Below are 19028 nucleotides of genomic sequence, written 5' to 3' on the forward strand. Positions count from 1 at the left end.
TACCAAGCCGTTGATGAAGCTATCAGATCTCTCCATCTAGAAAGAAAAAATTCATCCCCTGTTGATTTCTTTTTCTTTTTTGTTCTTCCACTCCTTCCCAAGTTCGTCATCTGGGACAGAACAGTGCCACACGCAGGATTTTCACTGAGTAGATAGAACATCGGCGAAAAAAGAGTACGGCTCTTAGGCCGCCTTTGCACAATTTTTGTTGTTGCGTCGTTCGCAAGGTATCTCTACTTGGTTATGATGGGCGAGGCCTGCTACTACTAGTGTAACTGAAATACTACATTTATATTTTTTTCTTCTTTCACCTAATCTAAACGTACCTAAGCACAGATTCAAAGCATGAGTTGAATGACAGCCTGTAACAGAGTGCACCCTACAATCTTCTGCTAGGTACGACTTACTATATGCACCCTGTAAGTTTTCGGTCTATCTGATCATTAGTTTGTCCTAAATAGCTGAGAGCTGTGAATTCCAGTGAGCTGTGTGAGCGAATGAGCTGGGGCCCTCTAAAGTGACATCTGTCTGTCTATCTCCCTCGGTTCACCCTGCGGTCTTTCCCATCCTCAAAATTCATACACCCCTCACCCCCCTCTTCAATCATAGTCCCTCACTTACCCCCCCCCTCCCCCTTCACCATCTCACCCCATTCATACCCCCATCTACCCACATATCCCATCAATCCCCCTCCCTCATCATCATCATCACTTTCGCCTTCATCACCACCTTATTTCCAAGGTTTCTCACTATCCGGATTGGGTACCCGTCTTGCTGTTCTTTACTAGGGCTTTCCCTCTTTAACTACTTGTTTCTTTCTGCTGCTCCTTCTTAGTAGTGTTACTCTTTCTGGCTGGCTGCTTCTTATTGCTCCTGTTGGAAGGTCCCTTCTACACAACCTTGCTGCTGCTCTGAGCTGAGGCATCGATTTTTACCAGTTTCTCCTACATACATACCTACCCTGCCCCGTGTGTCTAGCCCTCGTGCACTTTTTCTCCATCCTCATTCTCGCCGCGCGCCGCTACGGCTGGTGCCACTGATTACATCCATCCATCACCTCCGACCACCTCATCCAAAGAGCTCTATCGCTAGCATAGGTAGTGTCACTACTCTACTACATACGTACATTACATACTCACATAAACCAACACGGATCTTCATCTGCAACTTGCGCTCTGCTTCGGTTCCACAAAACTTAGGCAAGCAGGAGCATTGGCGTTGCTGCATCTGTCGGCCTAAGAAACCCAACAACTACCCCCCAGAGGTAAAAGGGAAAGAAAAAAAAGGAATCCTAGTTGCGAGACTCGTGCAATTGGGTCTGCTCCACCTGCCCCCTTCGCCCCGCGTTAAACTATAGGAGACACGATACTCCAACAGTTCTGTGTCATCTCCACCTTTCACGATCGATCATTCCTCGAAACAAAAAAGGTAATATCATACGCTCGCCCTCCCCGCATCAACCCAAGCGACCCCAACTGGTCCGCTTGATGTGTGCGATTCATCGGTGGTCCGATCCTCGCTTCCATTGTGGCCGTGTGTGCTTGTGGGGCGCTCCCGCTCGTCCATCTGCCTAGCTAGTGATATAGGAACTTGCTAACTCTGAATTATTACTGTTACAGTCGCATTCCCATCTTGTGCGTCGTTAAAGGGTCTATTTCCGACCCAACACCCCCGCATTCCGCTTTGCGATTCAGACCTTTCCCCACCCCCTACGACGAACGCCCCTGAATTTACGGTAATAATAAAATATCTAGCCGGTTCGAGATTATATTTTGGGTAGAATATTTCACCATCGGAGCTTGTTTTTGTTATATTTTTTCTATTTTCGCATGAGCTGTTGAGCTCACGGCTATGGGAATTGAATCGCATCGCTCACACGATGGTTCGCAATTAGCTACATTATCACCTGGAATTACCCGTATCGAAGACGTACAACAACACCAACATAGAGCAGGAAGTTATCATCCACTAGTAGATCAGCACGATTACCGGTCAGGACATTCGGAAGAAGGCATACATAACATGTCGATGGCTGCAGGAGAACACCATCAAACTATAGGGCAATATCAACAGCCCCATGAGCTTGATGAGAAGCCTCGAGGAAGGGAACGAGATAGAGAGGGTATGGGAGAAGGAAGTGGAACTTCCGGTCCTGGTGGACCACTGAGTAGCAGCACAGAACCTCAAACACGGAAAAGGAGGAGGAGCAGAAAGGGGATGGAGAAAACTTTTACTTGTCCGCAGCCAGGATGTGGAAGGGCATATTCGAGAGCAGAGCATCTCTACCGGCATCAACTTAACCGTAGGGACCCCTTATAACTTTCTTTAAACTATCCTTTGGGTGAGCAGCCGTTTGAATACCCGTATAAGATATTGAAGAGATGGGGAATGTTACAGGGCTGCATATGATTTTTTGCTTTATTTCTTTTCCTGACTTTTTTGGACTTGTACTGGGACAAGGTCCACTAGGTGTGAATTAAAGTGAATCGGGTTTTAGGATGGGTAGTAGAATGGGTGCTGACGGTTGGTGGGCTTTAGATCAACCCAAGCAGATATACTTTTGCGATTTCCCCGATTGCAAGCGGTCATTCGTTCGGCAGGACCTCTGTACACGACATCGTGATCGGCATACAAACCGGGGCTCTCAACTCCAGAGGAAGGACAGCTTCTTGAACAACCCCGTTGGTGCAGCTGCAAGGAATATTCTTCAGGATCGGAAAAATTCGATGACTTCCATGACCCAAGGGTCATCCTCACCCGAGTCTCCAACCACCCCCAGCATTTCGATGAAGGCCGAAGATTCACCGATCATGACACCGAATGGAATACATTCTAGAGGACCTCTGGATATGACCGCTTCCCCTGAAACGTCCTCGGCAACATTGCCTGGCTCTTCAAGTGTTTCAACACCTGCAGCTGAAAACCGGTCCAAAATTCGCAAGATCTCGGCCGATCACTCGCACCCAGGTCAGCGTATGTCAAATGGAAGTATTGATGCGGGAAGAAGGTTTAGCATGGATTCAAGGTCACAGTCGATTTCTGAAGCCTCGCAAATGAACGGTAACCAAATGTATGCTGGTATGAATCATCAGAATCAACAGGTTTCTCAGGCCAATAGACCGACTATTCAAACCATGGCTGGAACACCCAACATGAACGGTCTATCCTTACAGTCGCCTTTTTCCGCAACATCTTCATCTTCGGGAAATCCTTATTCAGGGCACCCAGCTACTGCCGGCGTATCTATGCCAATGGCCTCAGGCGCAGCTTCGAGTCCAGGGACGTTTGTTCCTTCGTCTGCATTCGCAACATTCTCTCTCCCTCAACCAGCTTACCCAAACCTAAGTCAGAGCAGTGCGCCGAATAATGGGCACACTGGATACATAACCTCACCACCTACTAGCTCGTCACCTGGAGACCAACAAGGGCCTACTGGAGCTGCTACAACCTCTGCGTCGGACTTTGACATCATACAGTATACCATCCCGATGTTTGGCGGAGATGGGTATACTCGATCCCCAAACTGGATGGCTAACGATTTCGCGTCTTGGTTCTTCGATGATCCTTCAATGGGAATTAACTCGCAGAGGCAAGCTTCAATACCGGGCAGCTATGTAGAAAATCTGAATGCCATGTCTCCTCAAGGTTACTATATGACGGGCCACGACTTCAGCGGTGGAGGTTTTTATCCTTCTCCTTTGCCACAACATCCAATGTCAGTCACCAGTCTTATCGCGCCTCCAAGCCCGCCTCAGGAATCTCTTCTGTCAGAGCACAGAAGACTAGAACTGGTAGACATAATTGAGCAATCGATTAACGCTGAGGACCTGGATGAGAACCTCTTGAGCTTATGCATGATGCAGTCGTATATCTCGGATTACTGGACTCATTTTCACCCCCAGCTACCCATCCTTCACCGGCCAACGTTCTCTGCCGACAAGACGCAGAACTATCTACTTATCACAATAATTGCCATTGGAGCTTCCATGATGGAGTATAAAAGGGATCCTACAACAGCAGAAGCAGCATGTGCGCTAGCTGCAAAACTGGCGGTTGGTGTCCGATGGTCAATATTTGCCGATCAGGATTTTCGGCCTCCAGCAAAACTTTGGGTATTTCAGGCTTTACTTCTTTTGGAGACCTTTGAAAAGATGTTTTCGAGTAGGCAGCTTCATGAGCGTGCGCATATTCACCATGCTACTACGCTCACTCTGATGAGACGAGGATCTTCGTTGACTGGAAGGTGTGCCTACGATTCCCCACAAAGCGGTCGTGATGTGAAGTCCAACAGTGAAAGCGGTAGTGTAATATTTTCTGGCCAAATCTCCGGAACAAATACTCAAGACGAAAACTGGAACCGGTGGATTGTTAGCGAGGCAACAAGACGAGCGGCCTTCGCAGCCTTCGTGCTAGACTCGACCCACGCCACAATGTTCGGTCATTCGGCAGTCATGGTTGCACATGAAATGCGATTACAGTTACCTTGTGACGAGACCCTATGGGCCGCAACAAGTTTCAGCGAAGTGTGCAAAATCGAGCAGTCTCTGAACCAAGCAGGAGTCAAGCAAACAACCTTCCTGGAAGGACTGAAGAAGACTCTGAACGGGCAGAATGTACGAACAAACTCCTTCGGGCGAACAATCCTCATGGCTGGTTTGCTCAGCGTAAGCTGGCACATGCATCAACGAGATCTTCAAGTGACGTCCCTCGGCGTTGCAACCCAGCTAGGCGGACAAGTCAAATGGCGCCAAGCACTAACCAGGTCTTTTGATCACTGGAGGAAGGATTTTGATGCTGCTTTGGCTGGCATTCGGACAACCTTTGAGGGTATGGATTATTTTATTCCCTCAACTGAGGATATAGAGCATGAAAATATCTTCGAAAGTCGAACCGTTTTGCACCACTTAGCCCACATGTCAATGCACGTCGATATAGTGGACCTTCAGATCTACGGTGGCGCGAAACGTTTGTTGGGTCGAACCATAACACCAAACGATGCTGGCATGGCTCGTAAGCGGATGGAAGCCTGGGCCCCTAGCGCGAGGGCGAGAGATGCCACATTTTACGCCCTTCGATTCTTGAGCCAGGTAATGCTGCCAGAAGAGCGATTAGACATGTCTTTCGACAATGAGCATCCAGGGACGCCGGGATCAATAAAGAGAATGGCCGCAACTACAGGGGTGCCGATATACAACGCTCGAGATGACCACCTTCTCAACCGACCTTGGGTTCTTTACTACGCTTGTTTAGTCGTTTGGTCCTATGGATTTGCGCTAGAAGGCGTCCTTAAGGGGCCCATTCGACTTCCGACAACCAGCCAAGAGAAATATGCAGATATGAGGGCGTATCTAAACAGGGTAGCAACTGTACCTTCGCCGGAAGGGCTGACGGAAATTCGTGACAAGAATGCCACTTTGGGGCTAGTTATGACTTTGCAAGAGATGTTCCATAATTCGGGCTGGGAACTATTGGACGAGGCGTCGCGATTGCTACAGCAGTGTATCAGGATTTTGGTTGGAGAAGTCCCACAGAAGTGATTTCATATGTTTTCTTTTTATGTCTTCAATTATTTCAAATCAGCATCTTTCCTTTGTTTGGATGGATTATTTGGGTGGAATTTGTGCTCTTTTCTTTTGTCTGGTTTGGGAGGAACAATCTGCTTTATTCTTAACTTATTTCCACTCGCACAGTCCTATCCCCATTTCAGCGTTTATATTATTATCATATATATCGGTATATATACTTAACCTTGTCCCTTTCGTTTATTCTATTTTCTTTTATTTTACTTTCGTTGGGTGTGTAGGAGGGGCTTACATCTTCTTATTACTTGACATATTCCGAACTCATTTAAGTGGTATTTTGGTTAGTTTTTTTCCGGCGTAATCCCTTCCGCGCGTGTGGGTTTTTATTTTTGATGAGGTTCCTTTTTACGGTCTATCGTTTCGCACCTGGTTTCATATACCTATTTCTTTGGTTTGTTGGGAGTAAAATGATACCAAAAAACTTTGTACTTTTTGATGGAGCAGTGAGTCAGTCACTGTGTGTATGCTAGCGTTCGTTTCGTATTCTTTTCTTTTCTCTTCTTGACCCAGGCTCAATTACTTTTTTCTTCTCTTTCTTACTTCAAGGGCTGGCTGGTGTTCCTTTTTTCTTATTTTGTAGTAGGGATGATATTTATGTGTGAGATCAAATCCGTTGAGTGTCAATCCAAAAGACATCTCGTTTTACTTCCAATCGAAATGGGTCTTTGCATGGTGTTTCGTCCCCCCGGTCCTGTGTCGTCATTGGGGAGGTGGGATATGTGGTTTGTTTTGTGTGGCCGATATGGGCTGACGAGCTCATCTCCGAGTGACGACCTTCATCTGGCTAGTCTTTCCACATCAATCGATCGTGGATTGACAACTCGGCGTTTTTTTTCTTCTCTTTTTTTTCAGTCTCTCTTCTTTTCTTTTCACGTTGCTAGCTAGGATTCTTTTTTTTTTTGTCTTTCTTTTTCGGCGATGATGGCATATCGCATGGCATAGGTAAATAGTAACCACGTCTCAGCAACCACATACATGTATTATTATTAATATTATGGGCAGGGCTGCTTAAACCAAAATTATCCAATGCAAAGTTGCCTATCTACTCTACTCTACACTTATTTGTGAAGTTGTGGATTCGTATGGCTGCCCTAGTTAGAGCTACGCCAAGTTATGGATCGGTCAGGGACGAGATATAATGTACATGTATGGTACCTATTCAACCAGGCAACCAGTCATTGACATCTGAATATACCGGTTTATTAGATTGGTCGATCAAGCGAGAGTAACTCACCTAAGATCAAAATTGTACAAGTAGCCTTATTGGTAGGGTGTTTTTCGTTATCTCTCTTATATAAGGTTTAACTACATATATGTATGGGTGATGAACGTCTCATGCCTGCCGTGTACGTACTAGGGAACACTCAAAGTAATCCTGCGAAGAAAACTCTAGAATGTTGCCTTAAAAGATCCCACGGTGAAACTGTGGGGAGCACTACAAACTGAATTGCGGGAACATCGTGGGGGTGTCAGAGCCACGATATATATATCGAGCTCTAACAATCATCTTGATTAAACGTTCGGGCACGTGCCTACAACACCCGCAAGTAAGCAAAGAAGCGTGCACGACCGTACTACATGTACTATGTTCTTCGAGAACCTCTAAACGATTCTAAATTAATCCACTGGTAAGTTTGGTTGGAAGATATGAAACGACTTCTTCAAACTTACCGTTGACCAGACACCAGTTAACTGCCAAGGTATCAGAGCCCATACATGCTTGATTTAACGCTTGATCCGATAAGATCGATCGCCCGGCATCACCTTAGTCGACAGCACATTGATTGTGTGATATGATGCAGGGGCTGGCGAGGATAAGGGCGTGAAGATCAGCCTGCGAATCTGGCGACATGTAGAGTATGTGCAAAGTACGGGGTTGCTCACCACCGAAGCAGGTCTTTTTTGGTTAACCGCGAGTACCCATCCTTCAGCCCCGGATAATAGCCATTTAAGGCTTTCCTTAATTGCTTCATATGTTGCTGAAGAGGATAAAGGCACACCATATCAACCTATCTCAGAGGCCTAGGATTGTTAGTTTGAGAAACTAGATTGAATTCATCATCCGCTATCAATAATTAGAGCATTCTATCTAGTACTGACACCCTCCCTATGCAGAATTAAATTCTGCATGTGGCAGGTAGCCCAGCGGGGTGCATAGGAACCACCCAAACCTGGCGCCCCCGGGATCTCCTTGCCAATAAAAAACGATGGTTACCCCACGAACACTGGTTCATCCGATGTTCCATAGGGTTCCATAGGGTAGGCTCCTTCGCTACGTGCGTCTATTCCCTAGTGCCATCCCCAGATTTATTGAGATCGTACGTGTGTTACCCCCACGCTCACGCTTGTTGTTACCCCCACGCAAGCGCCGGAAAACACGGTATTTTATCCGTAATGCTTCCCTCGGGATTGGTAACTAGACTTGAGATAACGCCTTTCCCTTCCTTTGACAGAGTAGATAGGTACGTATAAGTACCTAAATCGCGAGTGAGGCTTTTTCCACGCGGGTCTGATCATGGGCGCCACCAAGCACGTCAGTAAGTTTGTTTAGAATTTGAATTCCGCTAGGTGTGTGCGTGCTCTACATAATAGTTAATACCTCAAAGATGTTATAAGTGCGAAACAGTGACTCAGATAGTAGGCAATACTTAAACGATAAAGCAGTTGTAATGCAAATGAAATTGTATGCCTAAGGTGAGACACACCACGCCCATTAATTCGAGTTTTAAAGGAGTGTCTGGCACGTACATGGGTATGGCCAATTACTAAAACCATTTTCTCAGTAGAAACATCATTCATATAATCATCGATTTATGATCACAAGGGTGCAATATTGAAACACCTCCGACTAGAAGGGTAATAGTGGTCCACAAACCTCCGAAGATATTCTACGGCTTTAGAAAGTAGATCAGTTCTAGATCTCATGAACCCCCCCGGATGAACTGAGCTTGTGCAAACAGCCAGGACATTTGCGAGCAGGTAGACCCCAGCTTATTACATACCTTTTATTTATTTTTTTCTTTTTACTGATATTCTTTTTCTTCCAGTAATAAGTGTTTCATCTGGAGATAGATTTGACTAAAGTTAGAAACCACTACCTCCACAATTAATCAATCAAACCACTACCTCCACCCTAGCGCCAAGCCTGGGGATATCGAGTGATATATGGTGCGGATTGAATCCCAACTATCTTTTTAATAGTCTAGGACTCTCGCCGAGTAAGAGATATTAAAAAATTCTTTTCTTTCCACTCATAGCGTCTCACGGCTCATTACACCCAGTTGAGCTACTTAGGTGAGCTTGAGGCTTACGATTTGAGTTAGAAGCCGATCAGATTGGGTTCCAAGGAAGATAGACCGTCGGATAATCCAGCTTGCTTCGTGAGTGGTCAATTCACTTCTAGGCTTTTAGCGTCCGGCTCAGCTTTGGTGAAGATCGGAATCAATTTGGACCCTTGAAATCACTGTCAATGACAGTGACGTGATTTTCTAGAAGTTCAACTGGTCAATAATTTGTCGCATGAACGGTTATCAAGAATGGCTAAACCAATCGAGACAGTTGGAATTGATCTGTCAACGGTCAAGACTGCACCGATCTCCTATTGAGCCAACGGTTCCAGCAAATCGGTTGGAAATATAAATGTAATTTACTACTGGCTCCTGTTGAGGAATGTATGACGACCTCTTAGCACTAAGTGCAGCATAGTTATTCTTAGACGACAAAGGAAACTAAAATCCCTGGATCAACCATACCAATGAAATTGTAGAGTCCGTAAAATAAATCCTATAGCCCCTAGTGGCCTGCCATTTTAGCGGGTAAGCCGGTTAGTTTTGATCATGTATACGAGCTTTTATCCGGTTTACTAGTCTAGTTAGCTGGTTTTGGTTTGGATTTAATCTTCAATGATTGGAAACGCCAGTGTCCAACGCCAACGAAATAGTTCATGAATTGCCAGCAAATGTAGGTCACGAGCTAAGGTAAGATAACGTGGGTGTGTTGGGTTAACCCGGATCTTGATGAAGTCCACTCATGTGATATCGTCTAACTCTGGTATATGTCCCTCATATCTTCTCAAGACACCTCGAGGCAAAGATCTTGTATTAAAATATTTGTCTCAGTAATGTGGAGCACGCTGGCTGTAGAAGTTGCATATAATACCTGCGCAATCCAGATACTGGTAGGCCCGGATCAAATTCTCAAACTCTACTCCTTAATCGTTCTAGATATCTTTTATGGCCCAAAGACCTCGAGCTTCTGTACAGCACTCTCTAGTCCTTTGACCTGAAACAGCAAACATTTGGGTGGGAGTATAAAATAGCGTTCGATGGCTGATCTCCAGCCTAACGCTGTATAGATTGAGAAAGTAGCTATATAAAATGCCTCGCTCTCGTCCTATCAACCTAGGAATTTTAAAGGGGAAACGGTGTTGAATATACGTACCGAGTGATAATCTGTGATTATACCCATCAAAGTCTGGATGGCTATATATATGCCGGGGATAAAGGTAAAAGGGGAAGCCAGAAAAAAGATTGGCTATACACCCGTTCGTATGGTAAATAAAGGCTCCATTAAGCTACTGTAAAGTCGAGGGGGGGGGGGGGGGGGGGGCTTCTGGAAAGTAGAATGATGATTTAAGCAGGGAAAGATGCTCTATGCTATGTCAGGGGGTCGAAGGATACTGTCATTTCCACAGTGCTTGGGACATCGCTGTCAGCGTTGCCCGTTGTGTCCCATAAATATGGGACAGTATCAGGTCAGCCAAGTGGATGTCCCTTATTATTCGGGCGGTCAGAAAAACAAGGAGATGCCGGCAAAAAATGAGGTGTGCCGTTATAGAACTTGATTTCACATTCATGAGCTACCTGGTCATGCTTAGTATCTACTCTATTCTTCATTATCATCCTTGGGGTTTTCATAGTTTAGAGCCATGCTTTTCTCAACCTTGCAGACCTACGATATCCTACCGGTAGCAATATTATTTTTCAAGGCCCGGCTTTGTCCTATAACCGCAAAATTCCCTGTCAGCCCGGGGGTGGCTTGTCCCATCTTTTGCAGCCTGTCAGCGAGACCGTTTGTTCCAAATACTGTGAAAATGAGAGTTTATGAAGAATGATAGTATCAATCTAGGCTAACTGCTTGTAAACTTGGCGATGACTTAAGTGTGGGGTGAAGTGAAGCGAGATAGGGTAGGTTGAGCTGGATGAGGTGAAGTGGAGGGAGTGAAGCGGGTATTAACCATATACATGCAGAGGATGTCATGCGAGGAGTACTGTGTCGCGACGCCGCACATCCTATTTAAATTTCCAGCAAGCTAGATTGCAGGCATGTTACCGGTACATATATGTACCCCTTTTATACGTCAGAAACCGAACGAATCAATATATTAAAGACCAGGTCGCGGGCTAATCAATGTGGATTCAGGTTTAAGAATTTCATCCGATGAAGGAGGAAACCATCGGTCCGTCTAGAGATCTACTCGGGAAAAGAGGGGCATCTAATTAAACAAGAGACGGAGTTGGGGGTTTTGAGGGGGGGAGAGGTAATACCTTTGATATTCGCTAAGAAAGAGCTTGTATACGTACTATACTAGCTTGAGAGCCCGTTTTTAACTCTAGTATGTACTACTTAATTAAGTAGCCTTAGCTAGGTCAATCCTTTAAATTCAATTGTACCATGCAAATACGGTAAGCAAAGTGATGCTGATGCGAAAAGGATGGTAGAAAGGATGGTATTCTGTAGGCCCGGGTGCTGTTGAGGTGCTTATAGCCTTGTAACGATGAACTGTTTCAATTTCAGACGTCGACAGGGCGCCACTTGGAGACAGATTTAATTAGGACACAGCAGGACACAGTATCTGTATGATGTAATCTTCTTTGAAAGCGAAGCTTTGAGAGCACATGCAGCATGTGAATCCAAAGAGATCCATGGAATATAAAACATAGGGTTTACGGTGAAGGTACCGTATACGTACGCCTAGAATTACGAGACATATACTATGATGCTCAAATAATTACATCAGAGGTGGTTAGGACGCCGGAAAGTCCATCCCTCATCTCAATGGAGTAATACTTGAGCTCAGTCATCTGCTAAATGTTTTAAAATTGCAAATTCAATGTCCACTCTGATTTGTAGACACTTTGGTTGTAGTAGTTTTTCGACAAGGCAGGCAGTTTCAAAGGAGAGCGGGAACTGGTCTTATTTTTGCCATGGGATGCTTGACCTCGAAACATTACATCTTACGGATCATTCACTGCCACCCAAGATGGGGTATAGTTTTGGCTCAAAATACACGAATAGGTGATCATGAACGCAGGTACTAAGTACCAATTTAAATTACTCGACCTAGGTTAAAGCAAGTAAGTAAACGTCATTAGATTTCAACCAAAACAATATTTATTAATGCAAATACTACTCACATCTCAAGGACATTTCTGGGGTATAAATAAAGTATAATACCGTTAGTAAAGATCGTTGACGGCCGAGGTCATGGTAAATCACTCAAGTTCTTTTCACACTCGTTTGGAATAATAAAAATAATAGTCTTCTTTTAGCAGCTAGCTGAGTGTCGTTCTCAAATTAAAAATATCCAATTTCTGGGAGAAACGGTGTAGCTTTAGATATTGTTGATACACCTAAAGAATAACCCTGTACCTTCAGTTCTCCTAATTAGTCACCATTCGTTACACGGGGTTCAGGTCCACCATATGACGAGGTAATTTGTCCTTAGGGTTAGGGTTAGTGTAGAGAAGTCCTTGTTTCACCGACTTCACTTCTCTGGAAAAGACTTTCTGGTTGAGAGGGAAGTATTCGGAAAAAACACAGTTACCACCCCCCTTCCTGTTATCAAGTGCTGGCTTGTTAGTCTTGATACTCGTGGATTCGACCTTTCATTTCCCCGCTCGGCCACACGTCGTGGACATTCACTACTGGCTGCCACCTTGATCCGAGTTCCAGTCAAGAAACAAAGAAGCGGAGCTTGCAAGTCCGCTTCACCCACGATCATAACCCGATCACGCTCATCCTTTCATAAAGTGCGGTTCCAGTCATAATGCAAGGAGAGGCTAGTGCGGAAGAGAAAAGGAAGAAATCGGGTGTCCCGAGGAGATGGCCATAGGTAATCGGACTAATTACATATATACTGCAGAGACTAGGTACATGTAGTAGGGCTGGTGGTCCCTTCTATTGATGTCATGTAGCAGATATCCAGAGTCTTACTATTGTTTCGAACTTCCTGGCTCAGTACTTACGTGTGGGTACCCTTGGCCCTGTGTAACCGATAACCGACGCTAACCTCCCCGTAAACAGTTTAAACTCGCCCTACCAACCAACCCCTGACGACGCCAATACACAGAAAGTCACTCGACACTCCCAACAACCGCAACGACTTTCCCACTGCTTTAGGTTACACCGATCACTCGATCCTGCAATAATGGGCCTTATTATTATTTTTATGCATGAAAAAAAAGGAGGATTGTTACGGGTGCGGAGTTTTTGAGACCTGCAGGGGGTTTCAGGGGTGGCTTTTTGGGCCATGGGGTACATAAGATGTAGGTACCCAGAGTACCTACCTCTACGTAGGTACTCTACTCTATCAGGCTGGCCTCTAAGGTGGAGTGGTGTGATAATAGGTATGTGATGTGATGTGATGTGATGTGATGTGATGTGATGTGATGTGATGTTCCACTTATCGGCGGATACACAGCTCTGAATTCTTGGAAAGAAGATGTTTGGTACTTATGTGTGGCACCTCTGGAAACTGTGGCAAATCAAAGGAAAAATGATTTATTCCACCATTTGACGGCCCGCTGCCCGTTTCTTCTCTTTTGCCTTCCATTAAACGCATACATACTTGTGTGCAGGACGCATTCACCATCTTCCCCCTCGGGCACCCATGTTCTACGCACGGGCTTCTTCCACATTGGCGGTTCACTGGAACCAAATCATCGGAACAGATGTGTACATACCTACATGTATGTACACTTACTGTACCTGGTTCCTTGTCCGCTGGCAATCGTAACAACGTCTCTCGACACGATCATACATGAGAATTTCTGCGGTAAATCGGCCAAGTGGAAAATATTTTTTTATCATACTTCTGTTTCGTAACATGCACCCCTCTTCCCACGATCCACCATCCACTGGGAAAACCAAAGGCATGAAGCTGTCACACATACTCTATGTGTGCTCTATTGTGCTTGAAGAATGTAGGGGGAGGTGAAGGGGGTTCGAGCGCGTGGGTTTGTTGGGGATAAAGGGGAGCTAAGGTTCCACTCCCTCGGAAAGGAAGCCAGCGCAAATCTACTCCTCACCCACTCCGTCGGAATTTGATTTTCTCTGGGCGGGTATTTTTATCCCTACATATCAAACAGCCTACAACCCAGTAAAATTAATCAAAGATACTGCTGCCGCGCTGCCTCTATCCAAACTCTACTAGTTATTAAGACCTCTGCTAGAGTCCCTCCTTCTCAACTCGTGCTATATATCATCCCCTCACTCGACCGACCTAGGAGAAGATTTGAACAACACCTATAAAGCATTAACGGTACTCACATATATACACATCGCAAAATGGCAGAATTGGTAGTTTCACCACAGATTTATCGCGAAGATAGTGAGGAATACTCCAACAAAGCGAACTGCGACGGCAATGTACGTTACCTGATTACTCTTTCTTTAGGACCTAGTGTTCGTTGCTAATTATCCCGCAGTCGTCAATCCTCAGTACCAGCGACTCCTTTTTCACTCCCTCCACGTCCTCTTCCCGCACCTCAGCTGTGCGCTCAAACGCGTCCTCAGCAAGCAATTACCGCTTCGAGCACAACCGTCGATACCATGCCTACCGTGATGGCCACTATTTGGTACCCAATGACCAGCAGGAACAAGACCGAATGGATGTGATTCATCAGATAATGTTCTTACTGCTAGACAATGAGCTCCATCTGTCACCGTTGAAGGAACCGAGGAGGATTTTGGATGTAGGCACTGGGACAGGTATTTGGGCAATTGAGATGGCATTGTGAGTTACATTCTTATGTCTTAGAGGGGTTAGGTAGTGGAGGTGCTAATACGCGATGGAATTTTTAGCAAGTACCCAAATGCTAGAGTTATCGGGAACGACCTGTCACCAATCCAAGTCTCACCTCCCGCGAACTGCAGCTTCGATGTTGAAGACGCAGAGTCGGATTGGTTATACCCTATCAACAATTTTGACTTCATCCATACTAGACAACTACTCGGAGGAATAACAAATTGGCCTCGATTTTTTCGGCAAGCCTATGAGTACGCAATACCCTTACTAGCTGTTTAGTTCTAGATACTAACCTAGACCGCAGTCATATCCGCCCGGGTGGTTGGCTTGAACTACAGGAGACACCCGCCAACCCCTTTACCGACACTGCCATCCCGCCTCCTTCCGACCTCCCAATCTTCCGGGTGTTCTCCCTCCTGAAATTGGCGTCACTGAATGCTGGACGTGCGTTCTCCGACGAGTCATTCAAGTTACAGATGGAGGAAGCAGGGTTCGTGGATGTTCAGGAAACGCGGTTTCGGATACCCCTAGGTCCGTGGGAAAGCGATAGTAGGGGGAAGGAGGTTGGGAGGTATAATATGATCAATTTTATGGAAGGCCTAGAGGGATATTCTTTGGCGCTCTTCACAAGGGTTCTGGGGATGGGAGTTGAGGAGGTACGGGAGTTGTTAGAAAACGCGAAAAGAGATGGGAGGAATAGGAAACTGAGGATATATTTTTGGCTGTAAGTCTTGATCTCCCGGGCATATAAGTTTCAACACGGAGAGTACGTGGTAACTAACGGTCGGAACAGGGTCGTTGTACGAGGGCGAAAACCAGAGGCGCCTCCTGCATCTACATGAGCAGTACAGCGTTTTTGTAATTTTTTTTCTTTCACTTTTTCAAAGCGTTTGGAGTTATTGTTGTTTATTTATATTGTTTTGATGAGGGTATTGACCTTCTTTTACTTTGTTGGTGGCGTTTTTTACTATATCGTTTGCATGACCAGGGGGGTACATTGTTTTAGACCTTTCTTACTACAACCATCTTATTATTTATGCTACTTACTACTATTTGGATTTATGTTTTACGACTATTTAATAACACTAAGGCTCTATTTTCTACGTATCGTTATCAGTGGTTTCAGAGCTCAACTATGGTATCAAAGGGGAGGGTGTGATATTGTAGAGATTCCCCTTCTAAGCGGTTTCGTCCATTGAAATTTTAATCTGAACGGCTATAAAACTTTATCTGTCCTACCCAAGGTCTCAGAGACCATGACTGCAGATATCGCATGAGTTGGAGCCTTGTTTTCTGGCTGTTGTTATCCTACTAATGTCTTTGTATAAGTATGTAAATACTAAGCATGGCCCTAACTGAATCTGCGGCGTCAATGTAATCATGAAAAGCGTTTCGATTAGTTGAATTATAAAATCTGAACCCTTAGAAATCATGACCCTACGCTCTGGTACTTGCAGGCGGGGCTGCTTACATACGAATTTCCAGTTGGCTTTGTTTCTGCTGCTGTACAGGGCTCTGTCTCGTTGGCTGAAGCAAAGAGTATACTAACCTGTAGGCAGCAACGCTTAGCAAATCCATTGATAAAAGTTATTTGTGAGTGTTTCATCATGGCTCCGTAGCGTAATGGCTAACGCATTGCTTTCCGGTTTCTGGTCGCCTGGCAAAGACTGTGGGTTCGAGTCCCATCGGGGTCGCAAATTTAACATCCTTTTCAAATGAAGGGATACAAGAAACTCTTTTTGGCGGTTTCATCTAAGCCCATTATTAACGCCTGCTGAAGTAGCTTCATGCGTCGAATGTAGTTGCCTGAAAAGTGATGTCTCGCTCGCGGCTCAATGATTTGAAAACAGCCCTAACCCGACGATCATAATAGTTCAGGGGAGGTCGCAGTCCACTCACTGGACAGGGAGTGCTAGAGGCTCTTTGGTCAACCACACCATAAACCGCACCAACTACAGTAAGTCCACGTAGCTTTTTGTCAAGATACATACATTGCCCATACCACAATCCGTACATCCGCCAAACGAACACCGAAACAAACACCACAAACATCACAATGTCTGAACTGATTTCACAAGTCCTCAGCTATCTTCCCCAGGACGAGGGTTGGCTCCCTAAATGGATGTTCCTCGTACGTTTTGTCCACCCACTCCGAAATCACCAGTAGAAGAGAGTTGAGCTGAATTGAACGAACAGGTGTCCGTCATCGCGGTCGGTAACTCGGTGCAGACATACATGACCCTGCACTTCACCAAACGCGTCTATTCTGGACGTCCTGATCAAGGTAACTCTGACCCCCCCCCCAAAAAAAAAAAAACAATCTTCTCCGTTTACTGACAAAACAAACCAAAAAGTCAACTGGCTGTCGTCCCGCACATTCGGTACATGGACCTTCATGGCCTCGGTGCTGCGCCTGTACGCAGCGTACAACATCACGAACCCGGTCGTTTACGACCTCGCCATCTGGAGTTACATCATTGCCGGATGGCACTTTTTGAGCGAGTGGTTGATCTTTGGGACTGCGTCGTGGGGCGCGGGGCTGGCAGGGCCGATCTGTGTGAGCAGTTTGAGCACAGTGTGGATGGTTACCCAGAGGGGGTTGTATTAGTGGTGGTAGCAGTGGGTGTATGTAGGCGTAATCGTAGTTGTGCTGGTGTCGGGTGGTAATGCGATATAGAAGCTTTTTTTGTTTTGGCTTGTTTGGTTTTTTGTGTTTCGGGTAGGCCGGGTATCTGGGGATGGGTTAGGGATACAGTGGAGTGGTGAAGTGGGCGAGTGATTTGTGGTGAACTGAAACGGTTTGATGTAGAGTGAATATGAGATATAGGTTCCCGGCAGAAGTGGGCATTTCAGTGGCCAGAGTTTCAAGCGTTTATGGTCTGAGTTGATCCACAGTAGTGTCAGTTTTTAAGATGACTAGTCATTGGCAGGTATCTTCCGTACCCTGCGGCCGTGGGAGGAGCGTAGTGTATTCACTATATATTGTTTACGTGTACGGGAATCACCTTCTCGGTACGTCAATTAGCTTGTGGGAAATTTTGGATAAAATTCAGTACCGAGACCCCGAACCCTGACTACCGTGTCTACTAGCTTGTTTCATACAATATCGTAAATGATTTTGGTTTTGATTTTGTCATTATCTAGGATGAGTCGTAATATATGCCGACAAACTTGCACACTAACAAGTGCACGTGTAGTGACAACACGTGTGAAAAACTGAACATTTCTCTGGACAGTGCTAGCGTGACATTTGAAACGTGCGTGCAATTGCACCTGTACTCTGCTCTAGCTAGAGAGCGAAAAAAAAACATACGCCATTATTATGGCTTTGCTTTGTCTATGCCTACGTAGCAAGTGTCTACTCAATGTAGTTACTCGGGGGGCAAGTTCCACCCAAAAGTGCCGGGGCACGTGAATGTGTTTCTAACTTGCCTCCAATGCTCTCACAGCGCTATTTCAGTCATCGAGCACTAAACTGCCGAAAATGTGGCGTCGGTCAAGCTAAGGCAGCTAAGATGGAAATCTGCACTTTGCAGCCTGCGTACGTTGCCTGCCTACGTACGAAGAAGAAACTTCACCAGCATGATCAATCATTGGCCTCTGGCTATGTGGTTTGTTGATCATCCAATCTGGCTTTACCAGCACGATCAATCATTGACCTCGCCCGGGGGAGTTGTTGATCGTCCAATCTGGCTGGTGCGGGGTCGATCGAGCTGCCTAGCTGCGGGTTATCGTGGGGGGAGAGGGGCTGCGGGTTTTAATTCTGGATTGGTTACAGTTAGGGCCGCGTGTGAGTTATGAAAACGAATATAGAGTACCTACATATATAGAGTATAGTACATACTTCTTCGTATCTAGCTAGGCCGAGTTAGTCCTCCCCGATCGGTATGGGATAGCTACAGCGAGAGGTAACTGCTTAAGCCAATAGGACTCCTCCCATATTTCTACCCCTCGCTGTACATAGAAGGGTTGCGGGTGGTCTTCGAATCGGAGTCGAGGGCGGTGGTAGTTGTAATTGGGTTATGATTTACGAATCGCAGCGCCGGAGCGGAAGATGCCGAGATATTACTTACTATCTGGTCGGATTACACCAAGTAAGGATGTTAATTACTTAGAAAAAGGAACTTTTAGTTGTAGTTGGAACCGAATGGCTACCGGTTATCGCCGGATGTGGTATTGCTTGCTTGGTATGGCCTAGTACTACAGCTGCCTGGGCTGATATGATATTTATATAGAAGTATCTATCAAAGATTGTATTAAATATACCTCGAGGATGGACCTTGGAGATAGTCTTTATATATATGGCCAATTAGTGTGGCCCGTGAGGCTGCTCGAGGCGAGCAGAGATTAGTGCCTCGAGTTGCCTCTGCTTTGTATGGCCCATGTATATATATGCCTTTGCTCCCTCGATCGTGCAA

The 19028-nt window shown here is 45.6% G+C and overlaps 3 protein-coding genes across 3 annotated transcripts; all 3 read left to right on the top strand.

The window, feature by feature from the left end:
- Positions 1 to 2022: 2022 nt before the first annotated feature.
- Positions 2023 to 5537, top strand: H6S33_006809 (uncharacterized protein; the record flags this gene model as incomplete). Its single annotated transcript, XM_044838161.1, has 5 exons — positions 2023 to 2302; positions 2539 to 2900; positions 3033 to 3791; positions 3864 to 4243; positions 4304 to 5537. The coding sequence occupies 5 exons, from the start codon at positions 2023 to 2025 to the stop codon at positions 5535 to 5537; spliced, it is 3015 nt and encodes a 1004-aa protein (XP_044689627.1).
- Positions 5538 to 14150: 8613 nt separating this feature from the next.
- Positions 14151 to 15452, top strand: H6S33_006810 (uncharacterized protein; the record flags this gene model as incomplete). The annotated part of the gene is made up of 5 exons (XM_044838162.1): positions 14151 to 14231; positions 14291 to 14598; positions 14667 to 14861; positions 14915 to 15334; positions 15404 to 15452. 5 exons carry the CDS (start codon positions 14151 to 14153, stop codon positions 15450 to 15452), a joined length of 1053 nt encoding a protein of 350 aa, XP_044689628.1.
- A 1214-nt stretch (positions 15453 to 16666) lies between these two features.
- H6S33_006811 (uncharacterized protein) lies at positions 16667 to 17218 on the top strand (the record flags this gene model as incomplete). Its single annotated transcript, XM_044838164.1, has 3 exons — positions 16667 to 16741; positions 16807 to 16894; positions 16965 to 17218. 3 exons carry the CDS (start codon positions 16667 to 16669, stop codon positions 17216 to 17218), a joined length of 417 nt encoding a protein of 138 aa, XP_044689629.1.
- Between the last annotated feature and the right edge of the window lie 1810 nt (positions 17219 to 19028).

This window comes from Morchella sextelata, assembly GCF_020137385.1.
Source record: "Morchella sextelata strain SCLS chromosome Unknown scls_21, whole genome shotgun sequence".
In the NCBI taxonomy this organism is placed as follows: domain Eukaryota; kingdom Fungi; phylum Ascomycota; class Pezizomycetes; order Pezizales; family Morchellaceae; genus Morchella; species Morchella sextelata.